Source organism: Lipotes vexillifer, unplaced genomic scaffold (assembly GCF_000442215.2).
Source record: "Lipotes vexillifer unplaced genomic scaffold, Lipotes_vexillifer_v1.1 scaffold413, whole genome shotgun sequence".
Lineage (NCBI taxonomy): Eukaryota > Metazoa > Chordata > Mammalia > Artiodactyla > Lipotidae > Lipotes > Lipotes vexillifer.
In genome coordinates, this window is record NW_006769725.1 from 249,505 (window position 1) to 268,845 (window position 19,341).

At 43.2% G+C, this 19,341-nt stretch overlaps 1 protein-coding gene across 2 annotated transcripts; it reads right to left on the bottom strand.

Annotated features, from left to right (window-relative positions):
* Positions 1-3,353: 3,353 nt before the first annotated feature.
* On the bottom strand, positions 3,354-10,334 carry TENT5A (terminal nucleotidyltransferase 5A). 2 transcript variants are annotated; one of them, XM_007445877.1, is made up of 3 exons: positions 10,043-10,334; positions 9,231-9,798; positions 3,354-8,129 (listed from the first exon to the last, which is right to left on the bottom strand). In XM_007445877.1, exons 2-3 carry the CDS (start codon positions 9,759-9,761, stop codon positions 7,353-7,355), a joined length of 1,308 nt encoding a protein of 435 aa, XP_007445939.1. In that variant the 5' UTR covers positions 9,762-9,798; positions 10,043-10,334; the 3' UTR covers positions 3,354-7,352. The 2 variants fall into 2 exon arrangements, with proteins under 2 accessions (XP_007445939.1, XP_007445938.1); XM_007445876.1 differs by having other exon boundaries at positions 7,309-8,129; positions 9,988-10,246.
* Between the last annotated feature and the right edge of the window lie 9,007 nt (positions 10,335-19,341).

Consider the following 19,341-nt stretch of genomic DNA (forward strand, 5'->3'; position numbering starts at 1 on the left):
AAATAAAGAACAAATGAAGCATGATCGTCTTTACCTTATTGGCAGAGATATACAGGAAGATACTCCAGACCTTATGCAATTCAGAATTAATGCACAGAATGGCGTTATCCATAGTGCCTAGTGTAGCTCGTTATGTTGAATTTTGCTAAAAGAAGAAAAAAAAAAGAATAGGGTTTCAGCCGTTTTCTAATGACATGGCCAGATGATGCCACAAAATCTTGGCGTTACTGATAAGTACACACTGTACTGGAAAATCAATAGTTTCTGAAGGGGATCCTGAAGGGAACTTTCCATTATGGAGGTTAGAAATAACTTAACCCCACACTCATAAATTCCTGCAGGTGGGGTGTTCTGTGTCCCTCGGCAGAAAGCACAGGCCTTGTCCTAACTTCATAAACAGCAAAGCTGGAATGACTGCTTTTAAAAATTACTAAGGGCATCTATTTTTGAAAACAGCATTTTTCAACGATTTTTAATGCCAGTGATTGAGGTGAGAAAGTAAACAGAAGAACAGCTGTCCCTTCACTTTAAGAAAACCTGATATGCTGAAAGAGCTTAGGTAAGCAGGTAAATTGTGAAAGTGGTTATTTATATTAAATAATAATTCATTTCAACACTCCATGAACTATTAGCCTCCCCTGGCATTTAGAAAAAATCATATCATTTACTCCCTCGCAAAGAGTTCCTCAACAACTCCCCAGGGTTTTCTGTATATTAGGGCGATGAAATTTTAGTCCCTTGCTCATTTTAAAACTCCACATTTATAGATATCTACACAATGGTTTGTAGTTACATTTAGTATTCCCTTTCCTTAAAACTCTAAGGTAACATGAACTCCTCCTGCTATTCTACAGAAAAACACCTGCCTATAACTCAGCTCTCTTCAACCCGTTTCCTTTTCTCCAAAACTTGTAGATAAAGCTTCTCTAAAACTTTGGAGTAAGACACATCATTTTATTTTTACTGGTTCATACGCTCTCCTAACACTTCAAGTATGGTAGACATTAAAAAAATAAAACTCACTATTCATTATTCATTTTACAAATGGAGTCACTTCCCTAGAAATAGCAAAGAAGAATCACTCAGTCTTCATTTTTTAATAAATGTTTTATTTGAGAATAGTTTTAGATTTACAGAAAAATTGTGAAGAGAGTACAGAGAGTTTGCATATACCCTACACCCACTTTCCCCACTGTTAATGTCCTACATTAGCATGGTACATTTGTCATAACTAATAAACAGATATAAAAATGTCATTATTTCAGGAATACAGTACTTTATTCAGATCCCCTTAGATTTTACCTAATGTCCTTTTCTGCTCCAGATCCCATCCAAGATACCACATGACATTTCGTTGTCATGTCTCCTTAAGGCTCCTCTCGGCTATAGCAGTTTTCAGATTTTCCTTGTTTTGATGATTTAAGGAATACTAGTCTGATATTTTATAGAATGCCCCTCAATTTAAATTTGTCTGATGCTCTTCTCATAATTAGACATTATGGGTTTGGGGAGGAAGATTGCAGAGGTAAACTGCCATTTTCACCACGCCGTAACTATCTGTTATCTTCATGATTTATCACTGGTGACGGTCTGTCAGGTCTCTACGCTGCTACAGTTACTGGATTATTTGGAATTCTGCACAGGAAATTTATCTTTTTGCCTCCATTTATTTATCTATTTATGCAATCATCTATTTCTGTGTGGATGCATGGATATTTTACACTCTGCATTATAATCCACTACTTATTTTTTGCTCAAATTGTTCTAGCTCAGCCATTGGAGTTCTTTCAGGTGGCCCCTGTGTCCTTTTGACATGGCCCTCACCCCACATCATTTTGGGTTTTTTCTTCTTTTTTTTTTTTTTTTGGCACACCCTTTCTTTCTGGAACTGTAAGATGCTCCAGGTTCCTCTGGTATATTCCTTGCCCCAGCCCTTGATCCAGCCATTTGTCAAAGGTGGCCTAGAGCACAGCATTAGAAACCAAGACCTGGGCCTTGCTGGGTGAAAGCCCTTGTCATTTTAAAATCATTTCTCCTCCCCCTACTCCTGCTTGACTGTATCTGCTATTAGACTGCAGGGCATTCACATTATTTCAAACTTGGTTCTAAGAAGGAAATTACAGTTTAATTTCTTAGGTATCTGATGATTTTAACAGTTCTTATTCTACTTTATATTTTAAAACTGATTTTAATTTCCTTGTTTTTGCTTTCTGGGTATTAATTTTTTGTGTTTTGTTTTTCTTCTTAAAGTCACTGAATGTTAAGGTAGTAAGATTCCTAAGGAAAAGAAGGGTGTGTTACTTCTCTCCAGGTTTAACTAGGTGCAGTCTGGTAATTCAACTAGAAATAGCAGGGTGTACCTAAGTTCCCGAGGAGCTTAATATATACTGTCATTCAACCCTGGCTGAAAAAGGACTCTGTGATGACCACAGACATGCAAGGGATGGTTGTAAAAAAATGAAGAAGTTGCAACAAAGGAATAAGAGAATGACACACAAAGAACACTACCAAACCAAATAACAACCTCGTATTTTATGATGTATATGACAGAAAACTGGCTTTGAATACCAGGAATGGCTCTTTCATAGCCGCAGAGTCAAGCATGTATTCTGTCCAACGTCAGGACTTTCAACGGTTTTAAAAGCCACAAGGATGTCCTATAATAGCTGAGGCTTACCAAATTCTCATGCTACTAGTACTGAGAAAGTCTCCAAAATGACACAAAGAAGAAAAATTAATAAATAAATGGATGCTCCCTGGCAATCTGAACAGGTGAGATTACCTATTTGAAATGCTCATCAAAAGGGCTACATCTTTGCAGCCAGCATATGCATACAAAGCACAACATATTAGATCCTGTGATTGCCCTTCCTTCCACTTTCCCTTCCACTTAGTGCCTTCCAAAACTTGCTCCCTTCCTCCCAAGGCAAACACTCTGAATAACACTACAGAGCCTCAAATGGATGATATATATAAAACCAGGGATGACTGAATCACAACACTTACACTACTCCTAAAAACAAAGGCCCCCTCAGGGCTACAGCAAACCTACAGTCCAGAGCCAGGAGTCTCTACCGATCCTGGAAAACAGCTCTGACTGGGTCACTTAACACAGCTAAGCTCACAACCAGATTCAAAATGTTGGCACGCACTATCTAGATTCTAATGGACATTACTGAGCCAGTCCAGAGATGGGCTGGCTGCAAGCTGGGCATTTTAATGACTTGCACTCCAATCAGAAGTTGATAAAGGTGGGTCGCCTCCAAACACTGCTTCATCTTTTCTCATAGACACAGGTTGGATTCAGAGGATATGGTCTTTAGCCAGCACAGAGATGGAAAACAACGCACAAATCAATAGAAAAAAATAACTTCTTTTTATTTACAAAAAAGAAATCCAAATATTGGATGCTGTAAACAAAATTCACAATCTGTTCCCTCTAGCGCTGATTCAACTAAGTCAGTTTTTAAGAGTCCATTCTCCAGCAACTCCTTTTCTGCCTGTGACACAGACTAAAGTGAAAGTATTTCAAAAGAGTGACCCCAGGTGCAGCGTGCTGCCATCAGGGCCTCTTGGAGCAGGCGATGGTTGTAGAGAGGTCGGAGAGAGAGACAGCCAGCGGGCAGAGCATCCTCCATTCTGCAAGGATTTGCAGCCAGTCTCGCCAAGTTACTTGACATCTTCCAACTTTGTACTTTGACCATGTACTTTGTTAGCAAGCCATTATTATGACAAAATATTACACAGAGATTCTTTCTTAGCGCTGAAAAGGCTATACTATAAGAGATCATAAAGAAATACTATATTCCAACAGGTGGTATATATGAAATTACTTTTTTTTTTGGCTTTTTGGTTTCAACTAACACACGCTGTCTTCAAACAACAAAAAAGCCTATTTTCGAACTGCTGACAGCTTTTAACATAATACATTTCATTTACAAAATAGTTCACAATATTTATTTGACAAGCATTGCAATGAAAACAACTTTACGCACAATAAGGCAACCTACGATCAGCAAACAGAAAGGGGTGGCAAAAAAACGGTATGTTCACTTTTCTTGGCGTTTCCTCCTTGGCTTGGCTTACAGACATTCTTCCATCCTTGCAATTTTGGAGCCACGTTAAAACAATCCACCCAATATGAAAGTGAGCAAACACTTGATCCCATTTCTGGAAGGGAAAAGTCCATCTTGATGTAGGACGTCTTGAGGCAACGAGATTTTACTGCAAATGAAGTCAACTTGTTAAAAGGGCACTGTCACAGGTGAAGTGTTCCCTGACATGCCAGGCTGAACAGGTGAGAAGAGACTCCAGAAGATAAAAAACTTCTTCCTGCTTTAAAGTAACAGCACACTCGACCAGATAAACACAAAGGTAAGCAAATCACAGGCACTAATCAGGAATTGAGAGCTGTCCTTTTCTCTGACCTATGACACACGGCTCTCTCTCACCAGACATTCAAATGTTTAGGCCACACATCCACGAAAAGAGACATATATTCCACTGTTTGTTCAACTACACATGCACAAGACTATAGTACATACAAAAGGGAAATAAATTATATAAATCTTAAATGCTGAAGGTTGTCTTGAGTACAGCCTGTTCTATCTGAATGCCAGGTGCTGGCATTTCCAACTATGCTACCATCCCCAGAGTAAGCAAGAAAAGAACATAAATATCTGAGAAAACAAATGAAAAGCGTATTTTCCAAGAAGGCCCCTCCAAACAAAAATCTGTGTCATAAAATAACACCAGGTTGTTGCTATGGCAGAGCCAGAGACCTCCAGATTCTTTCTGAAATAGTGGATGACTCATTGGTCAAGAGTTAGGATGAAAAGGAAGAAGGCAGATCACCAGCTACTCCTCCTCTGTTCCCAAGTGTTCCCTTAGTTTTCTTTTAGGAAACATCCGAACAGGTAAGGAGGCGGAGCTCTGGTTGCTGACAGTTAAGTATCAGGCTTAATCTGCAAATGGAATATTTCCTGGGAATTTACAATGAATTTTTCAAACCCAGGGCTGGAGTGAGGGGGTCTGAGCCAACGTGGGAGAAGAAAGAGTTCCCTAAGTAACAGTGAGTGGCAGTGCAGTAGCTGTTACAGCTCGGACAGAATTCACAGGGACGCTGCTATGACAAACCCATCAAGTTCTGGTTAAGGCTTCAAAGAAAGATGCACAAGAAAGGTAGTGCGGATGGATTACACCAGCATTGAGCATCTGAGGGATGACCAGATAACAAATAAATTACACTGCCAACAGGATGATGCTAATTTCTTCCCCAACCCTTCTTTAACTGATGACAAAAATCTGGTTGACTCTTCACAGGAACGATCAGAGTAAGCAGTCATCCACTAAACTTAGTAGGGATTGTGTAGCTGTTTCACAATACAAAGGGAAGGTTGTTGGGTGTTAGATTTGTTTTTAACAAATACATTTTCAAAGACCAGTGTCCAAAGGAATTAAGGGCTGAGAGAAGGGATGGGTTTGGGATTAGCTGTCACTGAACTGAAACAGTAATGCCGGTTCATTTCACAAAGGTGTAACTAGTCTCTTGGGAAACAGAAAATAAAGTTGAATCTGATTGAATGCAAAGTGAGTGAATTTAAAGTACAGTACTAAATACTTAAATGCAGTGTGACAAACAGGTCAAAGATGTTTCATATTGGCATGAATTTATAAAATTTTATATATAATATATATTTCATATATAAATTTTAAGTAATCGTGCAAATACTCTTTAAAAAGGGTCATTTCACATTTACTAAATTCTAGTGGTCCTGGAATGCACAATGCATTCATTTAAAAATTCATTTAAATATTAATAAGTAGTGTTCAGATCACTAGAAATTCTTTTTAGCAGTCAGGGATTTAAACAGACTATCACTGATCCATGATCCACTGGATTATACACCATGGAGGTATGCAAGTATTACAAAAAGTAAAAGGGTTCAAACTATCAAAATGGCAGTTTAGTGTAAAAAACGAGTGCTCTGCCCAACAAATATTCTCCCATTTGTGGAATTCTATGACTCACAAAAAAAAAAAAAAAGGAAAAAAAAAACTCACTAAAAATGTATAATCTCTGCTCTTCCTATCAAATATATTAATTGTTTTCCTCCTTCATTCGCTTTAATTTTTTTAACTGTGGGTTTTAATTCATCACTGCAATATGCCCACGTCTCATGTCATCCTGTTGAAAACATAAAAGCACACAGTATTTAAACATTTCCTATATGCTACATTTTTCTAGACCATAATCAATGTATTGTGTGTATATACACATATCACAAATATGTATATATATACACATAATATACATACACATACACATGTACCTAGGATAATATCACACCAACAAGGTTAATTTTATACAAGTATTTGTCAAGAAAAAATAGGGCATCTCCTCCACCATTCACAAGCTTATGTGTTTTATTTTCGTCTTGAGTCCCTGATAAAATAGTCATTAAACCATAAAATTTTTCCACTTCAAATTTTCAGAAGGCAACAGGCACTTTGATGTATATTGGTGTGTAACAAATATAGTAACTCTTTATATATTCTATTTCTTTTCTACTTGGGTATTTTTATCTGTTAAATCTTTGGTCCTTGAGCATACTTTCTTTGCTACAGCTGTTTTTGCTTGCATTTTCACATTTAAAAAATGCGAGCTATGCACGCAGCTGGAAATAATGGATTGTGTCATCATAAGTTCTGCTGTTTGTTATGAGAACTGCACCCTACTACTGCTCATTCGGAGCAAGCCATTTCTATTAGCGCAATGGGAGAGTTCCACAGAAAGCACTTGCTACAAGCCTCAGATAGTAATCCCAATGTTGGAGTCCCCCTTCCTCCTGTACAGTTGTTACTATCTGAACTCCTGAATTGATCATTTCGTTGGAGTGAGACCCTTTTTTCCTCTGTATTTTCCCTTTTGTGAATTCCGCCTTATAAGAAACTCTCCACTTGTCTTTTTTTCCTATGGCAAAGCTATGGGAGCAGGTACTGCAAACCCATATTGTCATCAAGCTTTTTTCCTCTTGTTATTTTAGGAGAACCTGGTTGTTTTTAATGACAGGTCTCTTTTGTTTCAGGACAGAATCCAGTTGGGTAGGAGAATGAGGGAAGGTTGGCGGTGGTGGTAGGGCGGGTTATTTTGAGATCATGCTCCCATACCTAGGAAAAGATCCACAAGCTTTGCCAAGTTTAAAACCAGGAGCAGATCATCATTGCACAAAACATATCCCTAATCATGGCTGGGTCACTTAGCCTTTTTCTTTTTTTTTTTTTTTTTTTTTTTTTTTTTTTTTAAAATCTTTTCTGAAATGGATTCCCCACAGGACACTTTTAAATGATTCCTAATTGCAAGGTAGCCAAGTGGAGTATGTCTGTTGCTGGCATGTGAACACTGGCTGGACCTGTGCAATGTAGTAATTGCTAAAGTTGGCATCTGCTACATACGGGGCTGGCTGGTAATAGCAAGTGACATTAGCCACGTTAGGGATGACATTTTGGTCAGCTAGCACCCGGATAGCCAGCATTGTGATCAGGTTTAAAGTCTGTCTTCTTTCATGTCCCATCAGGCACACGGTACTCTCATTCACCACTCCATGAAGGGTCATGAGATAGTCATACTTGCGGTCTTCCAAGCCCACGAAGTGGTTCTGCAAATAGGACTCCAGTTTTCTCTGCTGCTCTCCAATGTCTGAGAAATCGATGAAAAACCTAGAACACATATACCTCTGAAGGGTCTTGATCTCATCAGAGGCGGGTCTAAAGCCCCTCACTAAGAGGTTGCAGTACTTAAGCAGGCCTCCCCCTCTGATTTCCTCCGGGTTCCGGGTGGCAATGATCTTGTTACAAAGGTGATCAAAGGCTTCGTGGAAATCGCCATAGACACTCTCCCCGATTATTGTGGGGTGAAACGTTTCAGTCATTGGGTTCTCTGAACATTCGTAAAAGAGGAGAAGAGAGTCTAATTTGATTTGAAAAGAATCTACACTAAATTCAAACTGCCTCCGGAGGGAATCCACAAATTTCAGTTCCACATTTTTGCCACTGTTGTTTGACAGGGATATAAGACTCCATCGGTCAGAGTCATTGCACACTTTAACCATTTTCTGCACATAAGCTTCCTACAATTTAAAAGACAAAACAAGAAGATGAGCAAACCTAGAAAAAATAATCAATAAATAAGTACATCCTCGTCACAGCTGAGAATTATTTTGCTCCTTCCCTTTTGTTTTGTCAGGTTTCAGCAAAACACAACCTGCAAGCTTAAACATTAGACATAAACAGTCTTCTCAAAACAACAACAAAAAGAAATACATTTAACGAGTGGTTTTGCCGTCTGGGAAAGAGACTAGAAATAGTGGTGTGAGGCTTTTGGCAGACAGCGCAGTACTAGGAGGTTCTGTTGTCATGCCTGACTTTCAAAATGTTATTTTTTGAGAATGGTCTTATACGTACAATATTCACACAATATCACCACAATATTAAAAAGACAGAAGGGCTTACAGGGAAAAGCTGGTCTGCCTCTCACTCTAGTCCCTAGTCACCTAGTTCCCCTCCTGCTGAGGGAACCGATAGGATCTGTATCTTGTCGGTCCCCCCAGGGCTCCTGCAGCTAAAATCAAATATGAACGAAATTAAGACATTCTGGGAGGCTAGTTCCTCGGATAATTTTAACTAATTGTATAAAACGAGCTTTGGACCAAAGTGGGGAGGAGGGGACCCATTATATCCTGAACACATGAACCAACCTGGAGAAGCACCATATATATGCTTAACACACGGCGTCACGTGAAGGCAGCTAGGAAATCTATTCACATTCTCCAATACAATAATAAGAACATTGACTAGCCTCTGCTGCAGGCTGCTCTTTTCCCAGAGACTAACTCATCAAATGACTCAAAAAAAAAAAGAAAGGTTCACATCATTTCACTCTTCCACTTATCAGAATCTCCTCTGGACATGACTCAATCAAGGAAAGCCAAGAGTTAAAAAATGAGAAGGAAGAGAAGGCAGGGCAGAGGAGGAAGCAGAAGACTTGGAAGCTAAAGCAGCTTAAACACTCAACACAGTCCACGCACCTTGGTTTCCTCAGGAAAAAACTCAAAAGCAAAATCAGCCAGGGCGACCACTTGGGTCCGGGCCGCGGATGTGCGCCCCTCTGCCCGTCGCGCAGCCCCCGCGCCCGGCCCGCCGCCGCCCCCGGCCCCTCTCGGGAGCTTTACCTTGAGCGTGAGTGGTGTGATCTTCTCTTTGTTCACCCCTTCGGGTAAGAAGTCCAACAGGCAGTCCAGCACGACGTCCTTCACAGTCTGAAACTCCTCTTCCCCGCGCAGGTCGGCGCAGAAGATGAGGTCCAGATCCTTGTAGCCCAGGCCGCTGTCCTGGTGCAGGACGTGGCTGGCGGCCGAGCCGTTGAGGCGCACGTCGCGTACGCCGATGCGCTTCTCGGCCAGGCGCCGCCGCACCACCTTCACGATCAGGCTGGGCTGCAGCTCGAGCGTGGGGAAGTTGCCGCGCCCGTGGATCGGGATGGTCTCGCTCAGGATGCCGTCCAGCCGCTGCACTTGCTCCCAGTTCAGCACGTTGCAGTGCGCCGTGGGGCTTTCGCAATAGTCCAAGCAGTGCTCGCCGAAGCCGCCGCCGCCGCCGCCGCCGCCGAAGTCGCCGCCGCTAAAGTCGCCGGCCAGGGGGATGTAAGGGCCGCCGGCCAGCTCGTCCTCGGCCATGGCAAAGTACCCTTCGCCTTCCGCCATGAAGTGCCCGCCAAACGCCACTGGGCCCTGGTCGGTCCTAAAAGAGAACAGGGGGAAGGAGCGCGCTGAGACGCGCGGCGGACAGGCGGACAGGGGCCCGAGGAGTAAGGAGCGCGCCCCCTCCCCTCTTCGCCCCCCGCCTCAGGGGCTCCCCGGAGACTCTCCCTCCCCAGGCCCCCGCGGCCTCCGGCCCGCGCGCGCCTCGCCCCGCACAGCAGCCCCGCACCAAAAGTATCTCTGATGCATCTGGAAAGCGCAAGCGGGAGTCCCGTCTGTGTCACCTGGAGGCGGCCGCCCCTTCTAGGAGCGCGGCGAGCGAGGAACTGCGAGGCGGCAACACTTCAGGAGCCGCGAGTGCGCTCCCGGCAGCGGCGAGCGACTTAGTCCTTCCTAGACCCCAGCAGTCCGCGCCGGCCACTCCCGCCCCTCACCCCGCCCGCGCCGCCTCAGCCGCGGTGGTCCCGGAGGTGGCGGCTCCTGCTGCCGCCGCCGCCGCCGCCGCCGCCGCACACACTCCCGTCTCTGGAGCTTTAGCAGTTCTGCGGGGGAAATGTCCTCAGTACTTTTTTTATACCGGGGCCTCTCTGCGCTTCCGGGGCCCGGCGCCGCACGCTCGCCACACCCTCCTCATCTGCATAGGGCACCGCCCCCACCCGCCCCGCGGCCGGAACCCTTGTGGAGCCTAGAGCTGCAGCGGCGGGCTCAGTACCGGGAGCGGGAATCCGGCGGCGGTTCCCGTGTGCACTGATGTGCGTAGACAAGTATTTGATGTATGGACCCCCCCCCTACCCCGCCCCTCTTTTTCTTCCCTCCAACGACGAAACACTTCCGATGCCTCAAATGTTCTAAATGGCCCTCACAACTGGTTCCCGGCTGCAACTGCAGCAACTTCCAACATAAAATTATCGCCGTTTATGGCGCATCATTGTAGCTTAATGACGGGGCTCCAGAGGTTCTTTCGAGCCCCCCCCCCTTTTAAACTGTGTGGTGTAGGGCTAGGCCGTTTACTCCGTTAATAAACCGGGCCTCAGAGTGAACTAAAGCGTCCACTTCCCCGTGCCAATCAGGCGCCACGCGTAAGGGGCAGGGCAAGCTCCCCAGGTTTCGATTCTCGAAATCTCGGGCAGCGTGGGGAACTCCGGGCGAGCCCACGGAGCGCGAGGGCGGAGCCAAGCGTGAGTCCGTCTCCCGCGCACGGGAGGCTCGGGGCGGCCGGGGGCGCGGCGCGCGTCCCCGACCTGACGCCGCGGCGCGTTGGGCAGCCCGGCGGGCGCGCGGCCGGTGGCCGAGAGCAAGGCGGGCCCGGAGCGCGGCGCGGGGAACGCGCGGCCGCTAAGTCGCGCGAAGGGCCGCTGCGCAGGGCCGGACGTTCGGCGGCGCGGTGTCTCGCCGACAAGTGAGGAGGCGAAGCGTGGTCGTCGTCGGGCGCTAAGGTTTGCCTTTTTCAAGTGAATGCGAATGTCATTGTGACACGAGCTAGTTTTCCACGACCCGCGATAGTACGAGTTCAAAGGACACAAGCGTTCCTCCCCCAGCCCCTCAACTTCAGTCGCCTCGGCAGCGCGAAAGGAGTGTAGCATTTATTATGTCCGCGCGCACTCTCGCTTGCACCCACGTCTTTGCCAGAAAGGGCGCCCTTTCTTCGGGCCGTCAGTTCCGGCCGCTAGCTGCCTCTTCCCAAACTGAGAGTAACTTTCCTTCGCGTAGAGGCTGGGGGCGGGTGGGAGGGGGTGTTGAGGGGGGAGGGAGGGAAAGGGGAGCTGAATACTCCCGCCCGTGGCCCCGCGCGACCCCAGCCGCCCGGTCTGTGAGGGAGAACGGCCCGCCGCCTCCAAACTGGGGGAGCCCCGGCCTCGTCACCAAAGCAGCGCGCCAGGGGCGCCGGGGAGGGGGCCGGTCACCCGCGGAGCACCCAGCTGCGTGGCAACGCCGCCCCCTGCCGGTGCCCTGCGGAGCCGCGTTCCCAAAGCGGAGGAACCGGCTGGACCTCAGACGGAGGCCCTGATCCCTCAGCGCCGGCCTCCACGGTGGGGTGGTCGGGGAAGGGACCCTAGGACGACCAACCACACAATTCTCACAGGCCTGTCGCTTCCCCAGAAGCACATTCATGTGTCCAGCCACACATGCATAAATGCATCCATTCTGCTCCGGCATTCAGAAGTACATATAGGCATGTGGCTTGATCACCTGTTATGTGCCAGGCGCCAAGCTGAGTGCTGAGGATTTCAGAATTACTGCGTTTCAAGCAGTCTAGTGGGCATGACAGGCAAGTAGAGAATTATGGTTCAACTGTACATGTGTTATGGGGGAGGAACGATGTGACACAGAGCAGCGGTGGGCTCAGGGGAACTGGGGGAGAAGAGGGGAGGACAGATGTCCTTTGGATCGGATCATGAAAAGTGGATTTTTCTTGGTAGTTGAGGAAGAAGGAGAAAAGCGCTGTCAGCAAAGGGAAGAGTGTAAAAGAATTAGAGTTTGAGCAAGGCTGTATAGACCACCACTGTAAGAAAGGAGATTGGGGCGTTTCCAGGAACTTACTGAGCACCTCTGGGCCGTACTCTGCTTAGGTCTTTACACCTAGCACCTCATTTAATCTTCAGTTGAGAAGATATTCTTCTCAGTTGAGAAGGGATTTGGAAACAGAGAAACTGGGAGGTAAAGAGATTTGCCCCTTTCATGGCTAATAAGTGGTGAGGTCAGGCCTTGAACCCAACCCATTTCTCTGGGAGTGCTGTTTAGCCATCGTTTTCAGGAATGGGATACCTGTAGCTTACCAGTACCTCCCATTGGAAGGCAAGACAAGTACAGCAGCAAAAACGATTTGAACGAAAAAGAAAAGCCCTGTTAAAAGTGCTTCTCTCAAAGGCTAATATGAATTCTGCCCCTGAAAACAAGGGCAAAGGAGTAGATCATGTATTAGGTACACTGCTCTAAAAAAAAAATCAAGGGGTTAGCCCCACTGCCATTATTTTGTACTTAAACCCTTTTTCAAAAAAAAAGTGGGAAAAAAAAATCAGAAGAGTCTCAGAGCCTCTGAGCACCGGGGCTTCACATATGCCCAGGATTTTGTTCTGTAGAGCTAAAGGAATCTGCATTTCAGCACGTCGCCCATGTGATGCTAACACGGGCCCAGCCATACTCTACACCGAACTAACAAGGGCCACTGCAGCCTGGTTCTCTAGGTGGGCACCCTCTCCCCAGCAGAGGCTGCTCTTTTCCGCCCAGCTGCTCTCATGGCCTCCCCCAAGAGTGGAGGGCATGGCTGAGAGGCAGAACTGGAGCCTGAGGCCAGATACAGAGAGATTGCGATGCATCAGACCCTGTGCAAGGGGAAAAGATGAGTCCCAGCAGCAGTGGGGCAAGACCCCTTCTCTCAAGCTGCCAGGGCTTTGTGGCTGACACTTCCCTGACCCCTTAACAAAGCATTCCCCATCCCCATTCGGGTTCTCCCTTCATAGCAACCTTTGAAATCTCCATAATCCAGACCCACCGCCTCTTGCCCTGGGACATCTGGGATCTCTTACTTTTGGCAGCACTGGATGGTGCTTTGACTGGATTCATATGGGCCTGATTCATAGTGGCCACTGGATACATATTGTTGCATGAAAGCATCTGTTGTTCTTTGTCTCTCTTCTCCCTGTCTTCCAACTGAGATATTTACATTCTGGAGAGAAAAAAAATGTTCATCCTTACAGGAAATTGCAAATTTTGCAGTTGCAAGCATTTTTTTTTTCTAGAAACCAAAGTAATTATCAAATGAGAAAGTCTGTACTCTCCAAACATATTCACAAGCAAGATCATCGCTCAACACAGTTATCCTTGGATTAAATTTAGATGCAGAGTTGTCATATGTGTGTGTGTGTCTATTAGGCTTTAGCTTCTGAACCTTTTTGGTAAATAATTTACTTTTCCTCATCTAAAAGGGGAAAAAAAGATCTATGGCAATATAATGCTGTAAGTCTGTATCTGTAATCCTTAAAAGAAAGCTTTACATACATTTCTGAGGGAAAAAAAAACAAACCACAATTAGTTGACCTTGCTTTAAAAGTTACAGTGACAATCAATCTGGACTTAGCACAATAAGGAGAAATTCAGTTTTGGCCTGAATAATACCATTATTGAGTTCGTTATAATGTGCCAGACAGTATGCTCAGTATTTTATATACACCATTTCTTTTAAACTTTCTCCAAATATCAGAGGTTTGCATATCACATCCCCATTTTCCAGATAGGGAAGATGAGGCAGAGGAAGGTTAAGGAACTTACAGAAGTGGCAGAGCCTTGGTTCAGAGCCATGTGTGTGTCTGCTCTCCATCTCTTTCCCTGCCTTCTGCCTGTCTTCTCATTTTCCTTTTAGACTTAAAACTGAACTGGAAATGCACTCTGCTCCTTCCTTCTTTCCAAGTTCTGTACGTTCAGATTGGACACATCACTGAAGCCCAAGGTGTTTTATCCTGAAACAGCTCTTGGGGCCAGAATGCACCTGCCTGGGCTGATGGGAGTTTCTTCCTCAGTCAGGAAGGCCTGCCACCCTGGCAGGGGCCCTAGCAAGCCAGCAGCCTTCCAGAGAGCCTGCGAGAAAACCACACACACACACACACACACACACACACACACACACACACACACACACACACACACTTGGGGTGGGAGGTTCAGAGTCTGCACCAAGTTCACTTAGCAGTTGTGCTGCCCTTCCCATTTTGCTTTGTCTGCTTCCTGCCTTTTCAGGAATGGTTTCAGAAAATAAGCAGCAAACAAATATGCAGTGATTCCCTCAAGCTCTACGCAGGAGAGAGAGAAGAGCTCAGAACACTGCTGTTAGGAACACTATTTTCTCTCCCCGGATTCTTGTCTCACTCTTGATCTTTTCACACCAGCCCTGTCCACTCTCTCCATTGATTATCCACCTTCCTTTGCTTCTGCTCTTTGATCCTTTCCACCAAAAGTGACAGGACCCTGCAGAAACTCCTTGCCCCTCTCCCACCCCAGGGTCAGAGCAGTGGCAATGTGGGGAATTTGGGCTACTCCCCACCTCCTTGCCATTCACCACCTTCCTAGGGTGAAGCCCAGTGGTTCCTGAGGCAACTGAGGGACAGACAGGTGTCCTTCTCCGGGCATGCCCGTGCGGAAGTCCGCATTGCAGGGCAAACCAGAGGGCTCTCTGCCGTCCTGTTAGTGTTAGTAGAACAGCAGTCAGTTAAAGGGCCTCGTGTAAAAATTAAAACTCACTTGGGAAACTACATTACCTGTTTTCCCAGGGAATGCTGCTTACAAAATGACTCTCCCCATGTTTTTTTCAGGGAAATAAATGTTTATTCAGGGCCTATCAAAGTCCAGAAACATGCTAAGTCATACAGCTTCTAGTCTTGGGAATAGCAGTCCATCATTTTATTACTTGTATGGTTATTAGCAATCAACAGGTTAGTTCTATATTTTAAACTATTCAAACCTTTTTATTCTGTACTATCTCATTTTATCTTCAAAATTATTCTGACCAATGTGCAGTCCTAATTTTAGAGATGAAGAAAGTCTAGGTAGTTTTTCGTAAGTTTACATAGCTAGTTCTGGAAAAGTTAAAGCGAGACTCAGTTGCTCTCAGTCACGGGCCAGCACCCCTTTCTTGGGACCACACTGTTTCATCTTCTATCTGTGAGTGTATTTAAATAATCGATAACAAATCGTTCAGTTTGAAGAGATCCTCTAGCCACACAGAGGGTCATTTGTATGGACTGCATTCTCACCTGTGAACATCTTATAAAAGCATCTGTACTCTGCAGTTGAGCATCTTCTAAGTGTCATTTCCTAAGTTTATTTTTAAGAGTATTTATTTGAAGTATATGACCACATAAAAATAGTTCTTTGCACAGTCAGAGATCAGTGAGCTTAGGAAATTCAATATGCAAGCAACACTCCTGTGTCATCACTCTTAAAATCAAACTCAATACAGATCATCCTTTAATAAAGGTTTTCATCAGAAAGACGAGCCAGTATTTTTTTGTGCTACTATCAGTGCCGATTATGCCGGAAGTTCTTCCTGTTTTGACATCTTGGTGAAATGCTTGCCGTTTAAATCAATGTTGCAAGTCCCTTGGACCAGACTGTTTTCTTTCCTCCAAACAAAAGAGACATTCAAAAGTCACACTCATTTGGCAAAATGTAAACTAGAAATATACATGTATTTTCAAAACCTACCAAATATGAATAAGTAAACTGTTTTTCCCCAAAGTCATATTTATATTACGAGTTTTTCCTTCTGCAATTTGTACTAGAAGAATGTTTAACTTCTCTGAAGAAAATGGCGATGTTTACTTGTGGTGCTTGTAAAGCTTTGAGAAGGGCACAAGGGGGGAATATAATGAATTATTCCTCTTTTCTAAAAGGAATTTGGCCAAACTATGTATGTACCTTATGAAAAGGGGGAAAAAAAAGACCATCTTCTATGGGTATATCCAGCTCATTCATATACATTTTTAGCCAATTCTTACCTTGTACCTATGTTGATATATTTATTGGCCACGGATAGTTGATTTATATGAACTTTCAACATTTCAGAGATAATTAAACATGGTATATATCCATTTTACTAGCACCATTTTGATATGCCAAATTCAGAAATTGCATAACTACCGTATGAATTTATGGCAGCTACAAAAAATATACTTGCTCACATGCTTAGACCATACACTGATTCAATAATGCATATACTTCCTTGTTTGAAAGGATTATTTTTTAACATTTCTACCATCACTTTCTTTGTTAAAGTCTTTTCCTCGTCTTTCCCTTAACCTCAAAATTAGCTGCTGCCAAGAAAGAAATCACAAATTAAATAGTACAATTAATGTTATCCTGATGTTTGGGAGAAATTGCTCCGGAATATTGTAAGCAACCAAAAAGCACATTGTCTTAGAAAGTCTGAGAAGCTGAACACAACAAATAATATTTAAAAGAAAGGTTTTTTTTCCAAAAGCTACTAGGATGATGAACACGTTTAAAAGACAGGGTTTTTTTTTTAACTGTTCAAGTTGGACTCTGGGAAGAAAAATCTGACCACCTTGAAAATTCTGGGCTCCTTAAGTAAAATAAGAATGGGAAAACCAACTGCAGACTCTCTAAGCACTAAGACACCTGAATTTATTCTAGCAATATGGGATAAAAGAGATTCAAGTTTAACGTTCTAATAAAAGAAAGGCTTCAGGATGCTAGTGGATTAGGCATTACTTGAGAAGGTGTAGGGGGAAAGCAAGAGCTATCAAAGTTGTTAATATTTGAACCATGGAAGCTTCTGACTGGAGATCGATTTCTAAGAAGCCACAACTCTAGCCGGGGTCCTAGAGGTTAAAAGGGAGTTTGCACTAACACATAATTGAGTAGCCACAGTTTAGATAACTCTAAAGGGCAATAGAACTGCCCTCCAGGTTTTGAAATTTGTAATTACTCAATGAGGTCATTGTTTAGCATAAAAGAAGTGACATTCTTAATTTTTCTTATCAGAAAGCCATTTTACAATATTAAAAAAGAAAAAAAAATGGCACATGAGATTCTTTGCTATACAACCTCTCCCTGGTTTCCATTAAAATTCTGAAGATATTTGGTTTTCCCTCCACTGGCATTAATTTGGTAGCCATACTGTCCCCATCTACTCAACGTGAGTTCTCTGTGAGCAGTAATTCAACGTACTTGCACTGACCAAGAATATATGACTTTACTGTGTGTTAAAAAGAAATGCTTCTTGTGAGCACTTGTGACTTGTCTAGTTTATTCTAGTCTTCTATTCCTGACATGTCTTGGAACATTATCTCTGTCCTTTGGGTTACAGGGCTTGTTGAGAAAGTCACCAGTCACAGGTGTGTACATGTGAGACCGGCACCTTGAACTCTCTGGAGCACTGGAAACTCCTGCAGGGTTAGTCCATTTCTTTCTCAGAGTAACACATCTATATTTTTAATTCATTATTTAAAAAGTAAAGTCAATAATCATAAAAATAAAACATTAAGAAGTCATATTTAACTTTAAATTTTACTATAACATAATTATGTAGTACATTGCAATGTTTTCTATTTTATATGTTATAATTCTAGACCAAGTGCAGAGATGACTTAAATATTTCTGACATGAAAGTAATTACCCTTTGCTTATTGGATAGATCATTATTTTGAGTCACACTTTCTTCATAAATCAAAGAAATTGAGTTATCATGACTAATTCTTAATCTGCTTTGTGTCTAAAGCTAGCAAACATTTGGATTAAAACATTGAAAAACAAGGTAATTATTTAGTTGTTTTATCTACATGATATTAAACAGCCAGATGTCTGGTTAAACTTCTTATGCTTAATAGAGCAAAATGGAAATTTCAGGTGTCTTCTAAATTTAATTAAAGACCAATTTGATCAAAACATTTACTCTGGAACTTACATTATTGATTTTGAATGCCTGTATTGATCAAATTAACCAGACGCTTTGCAAACTGTACTTCAAGCTGCACTAAAACCTGGGTAGCCTGAGCCTTTAGCTCCCCTTAAATCCCAGTGCAGTGCACAACCCCTGAATCGGTGAGTTGCAGATGTGTGTGTGTGTGTGTGTGTGTGTGTGTGTGTGTGTGTGTGTGTGTGTGTGTGTGTCGCGCGGGAGGGGGTTTGGTCACAGCCGTAGTGGGAAGAGAGCCTATGGGTGTACACATCTGCTTATATCTCCCCTAATTTTTTCTCTAGATATTTGTTCCCACATCCTTTCTCATTCCCTATTCATTAATACAGATAAATGACTGTTGAATCAATCTAGTGCTATCAGCTGCTATTAACCTTTTGTAAATCCTTAAGGTCTGATCACTATGGTTACCTAAAAATCACCTGGCAAATAATCTAGATTAAATAGCCTAAATATGTCCTGTGTGTCTCTAGTAAAAATTCTCTATTTAGGAAGATCATGTTTTCAGTTGGAATATGGTCAACTTTAAAGTTTTAATAAATATCCTCAATGCTATCATGAAACAGTTTGCAAATTTATGATCATTTGATGACTCATTTTTCTGAAGCCCCAATTACATATGATTAATGGATTTTATTGCAGATTTAACTTTTCTCTCTTGTTTATTCTTCAGTGTTTCTGGGAATACTTCAAAAGTTTCCACCACATTCTGTTTTTTAATCAAGTGATTTATGAAGAATACTCAGTTTTAGATTGCAAATTGTGCTTTCATACATGAACTATAAAACTTAAAATATAACATTTACTTGTATAAGGCTGTTATGTTACTACTTATTTAAATTTTATAGTAATAAGCATATTGATAAAAATTTTTCTTATTTTCTTAGAACATTTAAGTATAGTGACTGTATAGCTCAAATTTTAAAAAGTATGTGGTCTGAAAATACTAATAGGCTTATGAGAACAAAGGGACAGGATATTATTTTTTTAACATCTTTATTGGAGTATAATTGCTTTACAATGGTGTGTTAGTTTCTGCTTTATAGCAAAGTGTATCAGCTCTACATATACAAGTATCCCCATATCTCCTCCCTCTTGTGTCGCCCTCCCACCCTCCCCATCCCACCCCTCCAGGTGGTCACAAAGCACGGA